General features: G+C 39.8%; 1 protein-coding gene across 1 annotated transcript; it reads left to right on the top strand.

Annotated features, from left to right (window-relative positions):
- The first annotated feature begins 2,468 nt into the window (after nucleotides 1-2,468).
- On the top strand, nucleotides 2,469-13,873 carry LOC120981560. Its single transcript, XM_040411099.1, has 6 exons — nucleotides 2,469-2,524; nucleotides 7,095-7,430; nucleotides 9,656-9,955; nucleotides 11,745-11,864; nucleotides 13,067-13,107; nucleotides 13,817-13,873. Exons 1-6 carry the CDS (start codon nucleotides 2,491-2,493, stop codon nucleotides 13,871-13,873), a joined length of 888 nt encoding a protein of 295 aa, XP_040267033.1. The 5' UTR covers nucleotides 2,469-2,490.
- The last annotated feature ends 1,759 nt before the right edge of the window (nucleotides 13,874-15,632 follow it).

The following is a 15,632-nucleotide window of genomic DNA, read 5'->3' as shown; positions in this document are numbered from 1 at the left end:
ATATAGTGTATTTATGTATGTGTACCATGTATATGGTGTACTTATGTGTATGTTTGTTGCATATATAGGGTGTATGTATATGTATACATGTGTTGTGATGCCGCGTATCTGCTGTTGAGTAGGAAACCTGTTGTTAAAAATGTTAATCCAACCCCTGCCTATAGTGGGGATAAAGTCTCTCTATTATCTCCCTACACTTTCCCTGTACTGTTGCTGAATAAATTGTTTCCTAATCACTGTCCCTAGCGCCTGTCACATCTCTCCCTGCACTAAGTTCAGTGGAAAATGTCGGAGACCGGACAGCAGGAGACTTTTTATTGGGCTGTGCCATCTGCTTATTGGCTGTCTGCACGGCATTATGGGTGATCCCTCATTCCCGAGCTTCTTACTTTCAGTTTGTAACATGTGCAGCAGCCATTTTAGAAAAAATCCCATTTGTTACCACGAAACGCGAGGAAATTTGGATTCGTGGCAAATCAAATTTTTTCCACTTTGTCAACTTGGATTCGCTCAATGCTAATTATTTGTATTTTATGTCGGTATTATTTTCCGTGTTTTTTATTTTTGTTTCTTATTTTTATGGTTTTCTTATTTTTGACTTTAGTTTCTGATTTTGACTTCCAAAGCGTCATTAAGAAACCTGACCGTGGACTATACCCTTGCAATTCAAAGCAAGTCATAAACATTAACCACCAAAAAGAAGCAGGCGACAGAAGAGCTTCCTGTTTCCCCCTAGATGAATATTCGACCACAGCAAATTTATAGAACCTGGTGATACAGACGCCTTCTTAAAATAGTTTTTTTTTCAGAAGTTCATAGCAACTTCTTGATTCTGTAACTCACCTTGGGCACTTCTTGGTATAAATGTGTCATTTCCCAACAGTTGTGGCATATATCACCATAGATAACATGCTGTGTCTATATATACTCAAAAAAGAAAAAAAGTACAAACCCTACAACTGAAGGGAAGTAAACGGAAGATGAACTGACCGATGATGTTGGTCAGTCCACAGGATCATCTCCACAATTCAGAAATAAGTATTTTGTAAATTCCAGGGTTAGTTTCTTTCTCATGAATTTATGTGAAAAGGATTTGTATATAGCCTAAGGGAAGAACTTATCATTACCCCTCTCTGTACAATCTGACAACAGAAGTACTGATTGGATGGTGTTACACTGTGTAAGAACACACTCCCTACTGATAACACTCCGATGCTCCTTTATTTAGTCAGGAGATCATAGATAGACGGTTGAGGTATCACAACCACCTAAATTACATGGTACTAAGGTGGTAGACAGTGGTCACATTGATCAGTACATTAGTTTGAACATTTGGGAAGTGCACTCTTGGGGGTTACAGTCACTCTTGGGGGTAAGACTCTGTCACATATGAAGAGCTCAATATAATATTTGGGGGCCTTGTTACAGATTTTACATTGGGGCCGAGAAGCTTCACGTGACTTTTCTGGGCATCATTGTAATGTAAGAGAATAAAAAGGATACATGTGACTGTTGAGCCTCAAAGAGCCCCCATATACATTTGTACCAGATTTTCTGCTGTTCTTGTCTACCTGCCTCAATAAACACTATGGCCTCATGTACTTGACAGAACCGAATTATGCTCCATAGGGTGCCCTGTGTGGGTGCAGCACTCTGCTCCATTGGGTGCCCTGTGTGGGTGAAGCACTCCTCATTTTTTATTTTTTTATGTATCCAACAGAAAACACGGCCAGGGGTGAGCAAATTGATTCTTAACAAATTAGACTCAACCTTAATTTTTTCAAAAAAAATTCAAGGTGACTCTAAAACCTTTGGTGATTTGATTTGGGTAAATTTTGGAGAGAGAGAAGGGAAAAATGAATAAAATGATAAATGAGAGAAGACCATAGAAGACCTCAGAGTGTCATACACAAATTTGCAGGACAATTGGAGCACTTAAGATTTGGGTAGAGTCGATTCACACCCAAAACAAATTGATAAACTGATTCAGCTGAATAAACCCCAAATCGAATTTTGAGAAATTCTATAATTTCAGGGAAAAAAAGGGGCTCTGAGGCACATGGAAGAAAGGTAGGGCCCCATCCATGTGCAATTTTCCCAAAACGGGTCTGTACAATATGCATATCATATGAGAATGTTCTTGAGCCCATTTCATACTGAATGTTGTAGCGACCTTTGACATTCACCCCCCAAAAATGGAGGTCATTAATTTTAACTGTAGTTAAAAAAAAAATTCCAAGAGTAAATTCAGATTGTACAATGCTTGATATTTAAAAAAACATTTTTTTTTTATCAAATGGTAAATCTGTATATCCGCCAATGACTCTCTACAGTAGAAATTCTGTAGAAACGGATGCCTTTAGGCTGAGCCATCACCACTGAGCAGGGAGGAGTTGACAATCTGTGTAATCACTTTCGTGAAAGCAGTTACAAGAAAAGACTGTAGTGTAAAGAATGTTGACTTAGAAGAAATACTGTCACGGAACAGAAATGATTCTCTCTCTTTTACTCCTAATTTCTAAAGGTAGGAACTTTACAGCCACAGCATCATGAACACGTTCTTGTTCTGACTTTATAATTTGCAACCCGGAAATTTAACGTGATTCCTATTTGCAATTTTTGTCCTTTTTATTTGCTATTTTTTATTTTATTTTTTAGCAAAGGAGTAGAATTTCATTTAGCATTTTCTTATTTTTTATTTTTTTTGGGTGGGATGGGGATGGGGGTAGGAAAATTATAAATTGTGATGTAGATTTGGTGATATAAAATTCTGCAAAGATAGATGTATTGATTTTATATGTAGCTATGATATGTATGTCCTTTTTGTATTGTAAAATATAAAAATAATAATAATAAAAAAAAAAAAAATTCATTTTGCATAATGTCTTAGATACATTGATGATTCATTCCAACTTATTTTGATTGCATTTGTGTAAATTTAAAGGGCTTGTCTCACCTTAGACTACATATTGTTAGGATATGCCCCCAATGTCTGATAGGTACGGGTTCCACCTCTGGGACCTATACCTATCTTTAGAAGGGAGCCTGCAAAGTGAAGGAGGGCGTACTGCGCATGCATGGCCTCCTTGCATTGCTAATTCCATCAGCCCCATAGAAGTGAATGGAGCAGTGGCTGCGCTTCCCATTAATTTCAATGGGACTGGCAAAAATAGTTAAGCTCGCAGCTTGGCTATTTTCGATGCCTCCGAAGAAATGAATGAGGTTGGCTGCGCATGCGCGGTGTGCACATATTTGATTTATAGGCTCCCTTCTAAAGATAGTTGTGGGTCCCACACCTATCAGACATTAGGGGCACATCCTAGCGATATGTCCCCAATGTTTGAGGTGAGACAATCCCTTTGAGATTTGTGTCATTTTTTATTTCTTCTCTGTACTTTTATTTTTTTTTGCTTTTTTGTAGTATCATTAAAAATCTGGGGCTACAAATTATAATCGAACCCAACATACATGAAATAATTTTCTGTTTCTACCTACAGTACTAGTTTTATATCTGTATTGAGAACCTTGAACAGGAAACTTAACTCTACATTTGAGTTTTTGCCAAAAACATGCACAACAAGAGCTGTCATGGGCTTCCAAATTTCCTTCCAAAATCCATTAGCAGAACATGCGGCCTGAAAAAGGTCCGACCAATTCTTCTTATAGATAGGATGGTTGAGATAGACAATTCCAGCTTATTACATTGACTAAGATCAAGATTATCTAAAATAATTTTTAATTTCAAAAAGTTGATTTGTTTTTATAGCTGTACTACTACAGTTGTCTTTGATTTTTGGAAGGTTATGATGTTTTTTGTACTGTAATTTTCAAGTCATGGATAGAATACCTCACAGACAGACAAACAACAATTGCTAAGAGAATCGAAAAACCTTACTAAAAGACAATAATATCCTACAATAAATCTGATGATCAAAAAGTGCTAACTCCAATAACCCGGAGCAAGTAGATGAGAGGCATTGTATTATATTCTGCTATCAAACAATCCTATGGTACTGTAATATTTGTTTTACAGACTGTAGTTTACATAGATGCTTCAGATGTTTTTTTTTTTTTTACAATATCGCTATATGGGACCCTGATATAAAACACAAAAATCCATAAATAAGAACAACAGTCCTGAACAGACCTGAGACATACTGATAACATGCTGAGGAATTCAACACTGGCTGACCCCTACCCCACCAAATAAGCTGATCGCAGGGATCCCAATAGCCCTATTCCCCGTGATTGTACAATTTTTGAAATTTCAATCTAACAAAAACATTGTCCAAAATAAACAACCCCTCTGCAAAAAAAAGAGAACATTTGATCAAAGTCTCCTGGGTGTGTCCCTGATTTCTTTTTTTGAAGTAGTTGCACAAGTTATTGTTTTTCTTATCATTTCACAGTAGACTTATATGATTGGCAATTTTAGGGTCCTGCACGGAGAGTGTAGGGATTATGAAGAATATATATTTCTTTAGGTGGATTGAATTACTAGAAACAGTAGAAAGTCAGGTTTTATAAGTAGGGGCAGAACAGAGACAGCTAGTATATCGTGTGTCTTAGGCCTCATGCACACGACCGTATTTTTTTGCGGTCTGCAAAAACGGGTTCCGTTTTGCCGTGATCCGTGACCGTTTTTTCGTCCGTGGGTCTTCCTTGATTTTTGGAGGATCCACGGACATGAAAAAAAAGTGGTGAGCTGCGATGTCTGCATCCGGCCGGGAGCTCCTCCTACTGGTAAGTGACATGACCTGTCACTTACCAGTAGGAGGAGCTCCCGGCCGGACGCAGACATCGCAGCTCACAGGTAAGTATAATGGTTCTACAAATTGCTAAGTAACCATGGCAACCGGGACTGCAGTAGCGTCCTGGTTGCCATGGTTACCGATCGGAGCCCCAGCGATTAAACTGGGACTCCGATCGGTACACTCCGCTGCCACCAATGATAGGAGGGAGATTTTAATTAGGAGGGGGAGGGAGGGGAGAAGGCCCACTGGCCACCAACGAGTTAACTACAGGGGAGGGAGGGGGGGGCCCACTGGCCACCAACGAGTTAACTACAGGAGAGGGAGGGGGGCCGGCCACACTGGCCACCAATGAGTTAACTACAGGGGGGGAGGGGGGGCCGGCCGCACTGGCCACCAATGTGTTAACTACAGGGGAGGGGGGGGGCAACCGCACTGGCCACCAATGTGTTAACTACAGGGGGGGCTGCCCCCTGCTGCCTGGCAGCACCTGCCAGGCAGCAGGGGGCAGTCATGTACACAGATCTTTTAGTATATTCTAACCTGAAGCGTCTCCATCACCATGGGAACGCCTCTGTGTTAGAATATACTGTCGGTTCTGAGTTTTCACGAAGTGAAAACTCAGCTATGAAAAAGCTTTTATGCAGACGGATCTTCGGATCCGTCTGTATAAAAACTAACCTACGGCCACGGATCACGGACACGGATGCCAATCTTGTGTGCATCCGTGTTCTTTCACGGACCCATTGACTTGAATGGGTCCGTGAACTGTTGTCCGTCAAAAAAATAGGACAGGTCTTATTTTTTTGACGGACAGGATACACGGATCACGGTCTCGGCTGCAAAACGGTGCATTTTCCGATTTTTCCACGGACCCATTGAAAGTCAATGGGTCCGCGAAAAAAAAATGGAAAACGGCACAACGGCCACGGATGCACACAACGGTCGTGTGCATGAGGCCTTACACTCAGGGCTGGAGCTGTTCATAACGACATGTGTCGCCCTGCGCAAAGATCATTTAAAAGAGACAGTACTTTTTTTTTTTTTTCAGTGCATGAATCCTTTTGTCCAAAAACCTGCTGCAAAGTTTCTCTAGTTCTAGTTCTATCTATAGACATATTGCCCAGCATCACCTATGGCATATATGTTACTGCACACATTAATCAATTGCATCTTATTTCCCCAAAAAACATTTAGCAAGTAACCCAAATTAATCTTATTTTATTGTATCAATAGCAGTGTATAATGTGGTCACAGCCAGGGATAGTTCAATTGAACCTGTATTTAAAAAAAAAAAAGTTTAAATTTTTCTATGGTTGCGCAATTGTAATGTGAATTCAAAAGATTTGAGAATGAATAAGCTTACGCAGGCTAAGTGAATAAATATATTTACTAAGTGTGATTAAATATAAGATAACAGACAAATCACATAAACATCACTAGCCTAAATATGCAATGGAGTAGGGCTCCTGTCATCCATGCTATAACACATGGCTGTCTACCACGTTATAACACATGACCAATACCCCAGGATGTACAATAGATAGGGCAAATCAATACTTACATCCTAACTAGGATAAAGTTCCAAGTGGAGTCTGTGCAGACCACAGTTATTCCCATCAGCCCCTCCTCCAGTGTGTATCACGCATGTCTCTGAGATGACTCAGGAATGTAGCCTTATCAGCACAATGGGGATGGGAACTACATTACAAGGAATTACAAAGAATATCCTTACACAGAATACTTAAAGTAATATAAAAGAGACAAAATTAAAGGGGACAGAACCAATCAGTACTTAAAAATACCCTTACAATACAGCAATTAAGCACATTTTAGTTCATCACAACCAATGTATAGTGTGGTCGCGGCCAGGGGATGACTAATTGCACCAGTATTTGGTACTTTTATAAGTTTCTAAGTGCATCAATAGCAGTGCATAGTTTGGTCACAGCCAGGAGGCATCAAACTCCATCTGTTTCAGTTTCCCAAAAACGTCTTGTTTTTTTTACTGTTAAGTGCCCAAATAAGCATAATCATAGTGTCATGCAGCAATTGTCAAGCCGTTTGGAGCACGATAGAATCGATTCAGACCCAAAACAAATTTTTTGACTGATTTGTTAGAAATTCGCTCATCTCTAGTCTTAACCCATAGTTATTCTGACCAGTCTATGCAATATGTCTATCAGATTATTTCATGTACCCAGTGAGGTGCCCCAAAACTGCTAGTGCATTGGGATACAAATTGTAATTTCTGATATGTGCCACATTATGAAGCCACCTTTGTTGGCATAGCATAAAATATTGTAATTTGCAGATCTTCAGATTATTGAATATCTTTTGCAGTGACTGCTACTCCGATGGTTCTGTATCAGTCTACGGGTGTCTTATATGTTGAGGAAAGGACCATAGCAGAAGTCTCCTGTGGGTCCAGTGAACCATTAGAGGCTGGAACTATGATCTCCTGGTATCGAAGAAGTTGGACAACTGGTGGAAACCTTTCATTAGTCAAATCCTGTGTGGATAGTGACAAGAACAAATATGTCTGTAATACTGGCGGTTATAGGGCTACACTGCAGATACATAATACAGAGACCAATGACTCAGGAGTTTACTTGTGTACTTACAATTATCATAATACCTTTACCATCACTGGAAACGGAACCACCCTCATTGTCGGAGGTAAGATCCACCATATGTCATTATGTTCTTTTTGATGAGTTTAAGTGATCATACCATAGAAAAATACTTGGGACAATTTAGGAACAGCAGTCACGTAGACAAATGGTGTCTGGAGATGAGAGAGTGTTGTGGGCATGCTCTGTGAACTGTGCAGAGGTCATTGTGCAGGAAGGGGGAGTAGATGAGCTGTGACTATAATTTACCATTGGTGTGGTTCTATAAGAGATCATTGTTTTTACTTGTATCAAAATATCCCAAATTATCATTTACCGCTATCCAGTCAATTGTGGCGTTGAGAGCAGAGGAGAGGAAAGGAAGCACAGGGGACAGGGGAGTGCTCTGCCCATGAACACATAAGAGTCTGTTGTATTCTATCAGCACTTGTAATCGCCAAATGGCACCTTTTACACTGCTTTCTAGTTCAGGGATCGGCATCCTTCGGCACTCCAGCTGTTCTGAAACTACAACTTCTATGGGAATTACTAGGAAAGCCAAGTAAGTGTGCATGCTGGGAGTAGTAGTTTTCCAGCAGCTGGAGTGCCAAAGGTTGCTGACCCCTGTTCTAGTTCGATATCCTGAGATTTTTGTCATGAGATTAGATTTCAAAAGAAAGGAATTTTGTGATACTCTGTTGGAAGATGCATATGCTATATTGCTATTTGTGGCCACCTAGTGGTTGTGATGGGTATTTCATCTTATGACATTGTATTGAATTTGTATTTTGAGAAATTGGAGTTCTTAACTCTTTTCTGTCGTAGCGATGTTTCATTTTTTGCTCCCTGCCTTCCCAGAGCCATAACTTTTTTGTTCACATAGCCATATTAGGGCTTGCTTTTTGTGGGACATGTACTTTCTAATGCCACCATTTAATATTGCACAATGTAAGGGGAAGCGGTAAAAAAATCCAAATGGGGTGGAATATGAAAAAAAAAAAAGGTTTTATTCATACGGCGCTCCATATGTGGTAAAACGGACTTGTGCTCTTCATTCTCTAGGTCAGTACAATTATGGCAATACCACATATGCATAGTTTTTCCTGAGTTTTAATATTTTAAAAAATATATAAAAACGTTAGATTTTTTTCTTGTTGCCTTATTCTGATCCCCATAACTTTTTTATAGTTATGTCTACGAAGATGTGTGAGGGCTCATTTTTTGTGGGCTGATCTATAGTTTTTGCTAATACAATTTTGTGGTGTGTTTGACTTTTGTTATCACTTTTTATTCAATTTTTTGGGAAGTAAAGTGATGAAAAAAACGATGAATTGGACGTTTTTTTTTTTTTTTTTCGTTACGCCATTCACCGTACGGGATATGTTTGTTTGTTTTTATATTATGTATGGGAGTTTTCTCACATGGTGATGCCTATTATGTTATTTTTTTTAAATTGTTTATTTTTATTTTGGGGAAAGTGGGATGATTTTAATTTTTATATTTTTTTATTTTTTACTTTTTGTTAGGCCCCCAATTGGACCTCAACTTACAATCATACGATTGCAATTGGAATTTGTATAGAATAATGCTCCATTATTCTATAACGAAATCACTATATTACAGTTCAGTGCTGCCGCCTGATGGCCTGAACTGTAACAAGCAAATAGCCTGGAAGCCTAGTACAGGCTCAGGCTCATTACTATGTATGAGCTCCTTCCCCCATCTCCGCCAGGGGAAGACGTTCTTCACCTGGAAGTGCGTGCTTCTGGGTTTTACCCTCTCAGATGCCATGGCTAAATGTCTGCGGTTAGCATTTCCGCCATTCGTGGACATTAGCCGTGGGTGTCTACTGTATGAAACAGCAATCCATCAGTGGTGGTCGTGCTTGCACACTAAAGGAAAAAGCCCCAGCCTATGTGCACTCCCGTGGCCCAGGCTGCCAGAGAGGCCAACATTTTTAACTATAATGTGCAAGCAAGACCACCACTGATGGATTTCAGGGTGGTCATACCCATGGAAACGAGCAGTATATAATGTGATGGAAAAATAAATAAAGCCAACAAAGGAGGCAATATGGACAATCACAATACATTAGTAAGTGCCTTGTATTAACTTTTTCTACATAATAAATTCCACTTGCTGAAGTGAGACAACCCCTTTAAAGATGGACACTTATGTATGGATGTTCTTGGTTGAATCCACAAAGAAGCATCATGAAACAAGTACATTTATAGGGAAGGTTTTTCATGGAATTTTGATAAATGTAATAAAATAATTATCTCCTATTTGAAGACAGTTCCACCTCCAAAATCTCCGTCCATCTCCTCATACTACTTCAGCATGATCTTCCACAAAATCATCTTCTGCTGGCTTGTGTGGCGCATGAGGTTGGTCATACAGCTCATATAGCCTGGAACATGTCTGGAACATTTCACAAGGGCAAGATGACATCCATTCAAAGACCTGAAGGAACATGGACTTTCATGAACATCATCTCACTTTCTAAGGACACTTTCGACACTGGAAACAGCGTGAGCTGTGAGGTCTGGTTTAATTCTTCCACTGCAGTAGTTGTCCATTGGCAAGTACCAGGTAAGAGAAAGAGGTAATCACAATTATCAAAATAATGTAAAATTGGTTAAAAAGATAATACTATTACTATAAACCAAAAAACCCTGGAGGACCACCTAAAAGGGACAGTTCAACAAAAAAGGAGTATCTTTTTAACTCATTATTCATAGAAACCAATTTTTTTAAAAGGAATTTTTGACTGATTTACTTTATTTTGACAGTACTATACCACTGAAAATGAAATACAAAATCTTGTGCAGAAATGATAAGACCTCCTATAGATATAGGTAATCCATTGGCAGTCTACTGCCGCAGTGAGGGGAGAAGGATATCTGAAGGATAACTCTCATGATAACAGTAGATGCAAAATTGGGAGCATAACAGCTCTATTCTCTTGTATAAATTATAAATGGTACTTCGTATGCAGGGATCTCTTTTACATCGGGATCCAGGAGCTTAAATTTACACCTTTTGAATATGAACTTTACCTTTCTGTCTTAGGGTCAGACTAGCATTGGATCTGTGCACCAGATCAGTTCACATTCTTAGACCTCTTGATTCCATCTATGTAGCATTATGACAACTTGCTATTGCTTCTGTGCCAATGTTTAATAATGTGAGTGTGCCCATATTCTGGTGTAAATTACGACAAAATATTGCGTCATTTGAGTCATCTAGGTTCAGAGAAATTATCTGTTTCCAGCTCAACCAGGGGGTTTGGCTTAGCATGGAATGGTGTGGTCTGATGTGAAAAGGTGTAGCTTGACATGAAACAGACGTGGGTTAATATGGAACATTTAGCAACAAAATTGGGACACATTGCTGGAACAAACTCCTGTCTTAAAATAAACCATTAGTTGGTATAGTGTTAGACAAAAACAAGAAAAGTTGTGAAATGTATGAAATATCTTTTGATTTAGCAGTTCTTAAAAAACGTCTGTTTTTATTCATATTTTTTTCTTTTCTTTTTTACATTTTATATTGTTTCATAGCATATTTTTAGGAAAAAAAAAGCAGCCTTAGGGTCCTCATGAATGCCCTTTTGTGGTCCAATCACAACACATGTCTGATGACAGACATGGGTTGTGATTGGACCACGAAGGGCATTCATGAGGACCCTAAGGCTCATTTTTATTCATTTATAAGGCAATTTGTGTGTACAAGTGATAGTACTATATCTGATCATGATATGATGTAAATATGAAATTCTCAGTTATATCTGAGTTGGTGGGTGGAGACTAGTTTCTTCCCATGGACCACACATGGAGACAGGAGATTCTGCTTCCTGTCTCTCACCCAGAAGCATCTGATAGTGTTAAATCCCACCCAAGTGCTTTATGCACATCGATGCTGCTCAGTTTTTGTCTTTAATGTTCTATATGGTAAATATAGCACATTAAATATAAAAACTGAGCAGTATCGGTGTGCATAAAGCACTTGAGATTTAACACTTACTATCAGGGCTTAAACTGCTGAATCATTCCTGTGTTGTGTCTGTCTCTCTGCTTCTCTCTGCACTTTTATCCCCTTTCTCACCCTCCCCTCTCTATTGACTTCTATGAGATGATGTAATGTGATTGTTCAGTGACCTAGCAGCGCGTCTTGGTCTCAAAAGAAAGATTTCTCACAAATTTTGGAAAGTTAGTTTAGAAAAGAGGGAAGAATAAAACAGCTAACTGAAGAACAGGGCATTTTTCTCTGATAAGACATAAAGGGGGCAATTTATCATAAGGGGAATATTTGAAGTCAGTTTTGATTGAGTCTGTGTTGCCTGCTCTATTGATTTATGCAAAATTTGGTGATTTCCTAGGACCTCTCCAGAATAATTTTACTTCCAGTTGTCAAAGTTTCCTAATACCAGTCTTAGCATTGGGTCTTTTACTGCTGTTGACTTTGTCTGCTCATCTACTATGGACCCATAGGCAAACAGGTAATGAACATTTACTCATAAGCTCCTACATTTCAAAAACATTTTGGCGTCATCTGTCATTTATCAAAGGTGTATCCCAGTGGATAACACTTATGCTCTACCTACTGGATAATGAACCATGTTAGAAACTTGAGTACTTGACTGTTTCGAGAGAGGCCCATAAAGTTTTAAGGAGAGCAATCAGAGCACTTTTGATTCGGGTCGAATTTCTTTAGACCCGATTCAAATACGATGGAGATTCGGCCAAATCGGACTTGAATTTTAAGAAATTTGCTCATCTCTACCAGCAAGATTTATCACTTCAGGTGATAAATATTATTTACTGGAATAATCCTTTAAATGTTACCACACACTATTGGTCGTCAATGACAGACCCTAGCCCTGTGATGGCTAACCTCCGGCACTCAAGCTGTGGTAAAACTAAGGCCTCTTTCACACGGGCGAGATTTCCGCGTGGGTGCAATGCGTTCACCTCACCGCACTGAATCCGGACCCATTCATTTCTATGGGGCTGTGCACATGAGCGGTGATTTTTACGCATCACTTGTGCGTTACGTGAAAATCGCAGCATGCTCTATTTTGTGCGTTTTTCAACGCAGGCCCCATAGAAGTGAATCGGGCTGCGTGAAAATCGCAAGCATCCGCAAACAAGTGCGGATGCAGTGTGATCTTCACGCACGGTTGCTAGGAGACGATCGGAATGGGGACCCGATCTTTATTATTTTCCCTTATAACATGGTTATAAGGGAAAATAATAGCATTCTTAATACAGAATTTTTTTTTTTTTTTTTAACCCCTCACTTCTGTGAAGAAGTTGGGGTTTGGGTACCAAACATGCAGATTTTCCTGCGACGCAAATCCGGCCCAAATCCATGACGCCCGTGTGAAAGAGGCCTAAGACTCCCAAGATGTACACTCGTTTGGCTTTTCTAAGAACTACATAGAAATGAATGGAGCATGCTTGGAGTTGTAGTTTCACCACAGCTGGGGTGCCAAAGTTTAGCCACCACTGTCCTACAGTAGTCAATCTGAAACTGGTTGTGAAATATTTATAACATTTTCAGAAATCATGTTTCTGCCACATGTGTGGGAATTGTCAAATATGTCTCCTCCGCCTCTTATTATCAGGGATTTCTATGCTCTAAAGAGTTATTTCCGTGGTAGTCAAGGAATACAGAATATCCTATTGATTTTTTTTCCAGATGAAATTGGGATAATTTCTGGAGACAAAAATAGGAGTCGGGTAAGTTTTTTAACTCAATAAGTTGCTAATGTGTGATACAGGTCCGACTACTGTTACCTCAACAATCAGTGATATCGTTGGAAAAAATTATGTTCAGTTGTATGATTGAGATGAATGCTGGAATTTGCACGTTGCATACATTGACGTTCAAGTAACCGGAATGGAGCTACAGTACTACAAGTATTCTGTGTACAAGAGTGGTGCTGATCCTAGATGAAAGCAGACATCTTCTTTTAATCTCAGAAACCCTTATATATACATTTACAAGCATCACAAGAACTGGAGCATTGAGTCCACTTAGTGAATGGAGCAACAGTCCTACCAGACAGTGTGCCTTCTTTATTAGGGTTTATCCCGCTCAGCAGTACGTTTTAGTTGAAGGCACAATCATAGGGGTAAGTTCAAACTTGAGATGTAGAGATGGACCCATAACATGACTGATACCACCAGCATCCAATGAACTGATGTAAAATCTGATGGGGCTCCTGACAGAGCCTTAGCTTGGCATCAGTACCAATTCATATCTATAGGCTTCTGCTTTATCATAGAACAGTCCTTCTGTGTTTTGAACCCAAGGTACTTGATTATGCTAGTTACTCTGTAGAGTCTGTGAAGATTTATTTGCTCTAACAGGGCTGATACGGTCATGTACGCTTTTGTACCTTTTTATTATTGGTATTGAGAGTGACAATTTTCTTTGCACTTTTAGGATGAAATTACTTATGTTCAGCTGAACCTGGCCCATCTCAATGAACAAAGAAAATAACCAAGTCTGCATCATCCACCTCATCAGTATCTTAAAGTCATTCTCTGGTTTCATAAAGAATTTTCCCTGAGTAACATGAACATATTACTCATATTTTTACTGTATATTACTGCATATTTTTGCCCCATATACAAGTTTTTCATGTCAGCACCTTCCTTTGGATGTTCTCAGCATCATTGCATCCTGGCAGGATGTTTACATGCAGAACTTCCTATTTGCATCAGCTTTCTGTTGGGTTTCTGCTCCAGCGACGGTTGCGAGCCACCTCTGCCCTGCTTACCTCGATTGGCAGCCCGCTTCCCTCTGCCTTCTTTTCAACGAGCCTGGACACAAGGTCTGCTTTGTCCCTCTGACTCTTAAAGGTCCAGTGCCAAAGCACCCTAATCTTCACAAGTCAATGGCTTACAATGTGAGAAGGTGCCTGAGCAATAGGTTGTCTAGCATGCTAGTTTATTGCAAAGGCGTGATGTATTGGTGTCTTTTAGTACACCAACTTCTGCCCGTTTACTGGATTATAACTCGTCCCTGCCTGACCTGTCCTCTGCATGACTTCCATATCGATCTTTCGCTGCCTACCCTGACCAATGACCATATTGCATGTATTCCCCCACCTCTGACTTAGGTCTGTCCCTGACTACAGTTTTGCCTGACCCCTCAGTGCTCTGAACAGGTGTTTCTGAATCCCGTGAGTCAACTGTATAACACACAGAGACTACTCCAGGAGTTATCAGCTTGTGGCTCCCCTGCAGTGAAGTCCTGATCCCTGTATAGGGGTTAAAGGGTGAATACCAGGGGACTGCAATAATAACATGCTTAGGATTAGCTCTAAGTGAAATAGGTTGGTTCACACAGTGGTTCAACACCCACTGCCTTAACAGTTTGCTGACCAAACCCAGCATGCTTTGCTTTTTAATGTTTCTCAGGGCTTGCTTTTCCTGACACACTGTGCCCTATGCAGTAGTCATGATCCCTACACTTCTTTTCTCCATGTTAGTCAGGCGAACCAAGCCCTTTGAAACACACTACACAGCAAAGCATGCTAGTTTAGAATACCCAGCAGAAAGCTGATGAAAACAGGAAGTTCTTCACGTAAACATCCTGCCAGAATGTGGTGATGCCTAGAACAGGGGAAGGAAAGTTTTGACATGAAAACCAGGTACAGTCAGGTCCATAAATATTGGGACATCGACACAATTCCAAAATATTTGGCTCTATACACCACAACAATGGATTTGAAATTAAACGAACAAGATGTGCTTTAACTGCAGACTGTCAGCTTTAATTTGAGGGTATTTACATCCAAATCAGGTGAACGGTGTAGGAATTACAACAGTTTGCATATGTGCCTCCCACTTGTTAAGAGACCTAAAGTAATGGGACAATTGGCTTCTCAACTGTTCCATGGCCAGGCGTGTGTTATTCCCTCATTATCCCAATTACAATGAGCAGATAAAAGGTCCAGAGGTCATTTCCAGTCTGCTATTTGCATTTGGAATCTGTTGCTGTCAACTCTCAAGATGAGATCCAAAGAGCTGTCACTATCAGTGAAGCAAGCCATAATTAGGCTGAAAAAACAAAACAAACCCATCAGAGAGATAGGAAAAACATTAGGCGTAGCCAAAACAACAGTTTGGAACATTCTTAAAAAGAAGGAACGCGCTGGTGAGCTCAGCAACACCAAAAGACCCAGAAGACCATGGAAAACAACTGTGGTGGATGACCGAAGAATTCTTTCCCTGGTGAATAAAACACCCTTCAC

This window comes from Bufo bufo, chromosome 11, assembly GCF_905171765.1.
Source record: "Bufo bufo chromosome 11, aBufBuf1.1, whole genome shotgun sequence".
Taxonomy (NCBI): Eukaryota; Metazoa; Chordata; class Amphibia; order Anura; family Bufonidae; genus Bufo; species Bufo bufo.
Note: the sequence above shows the minus strand (reverse complement) of the source record. Positions and strands in the feature narration are given on the sequence as shown.

Coding starts and splice junctions, on each gene's coding strand:
- LOC120981560 (XM_040411099.1), top strand. CDS start 2,491: ATGATTCTCTCTCTTTTACTCCTAATTTCTAAAG. Junction 2,525..7,094: donor TTTACTCCTAATTTCTAAAG/GTAGGAACTTTA, acceptor TATCTTTTGCAG/TGACTGCTACTCCGATGGTT. Junction 13,108..13,816: donor GAGACAAAAATAGGAGTCGG/GTAAGTTTTTTA, acceptor TTGCACTTTTAG/GATGAAATTACTTATGTTCA.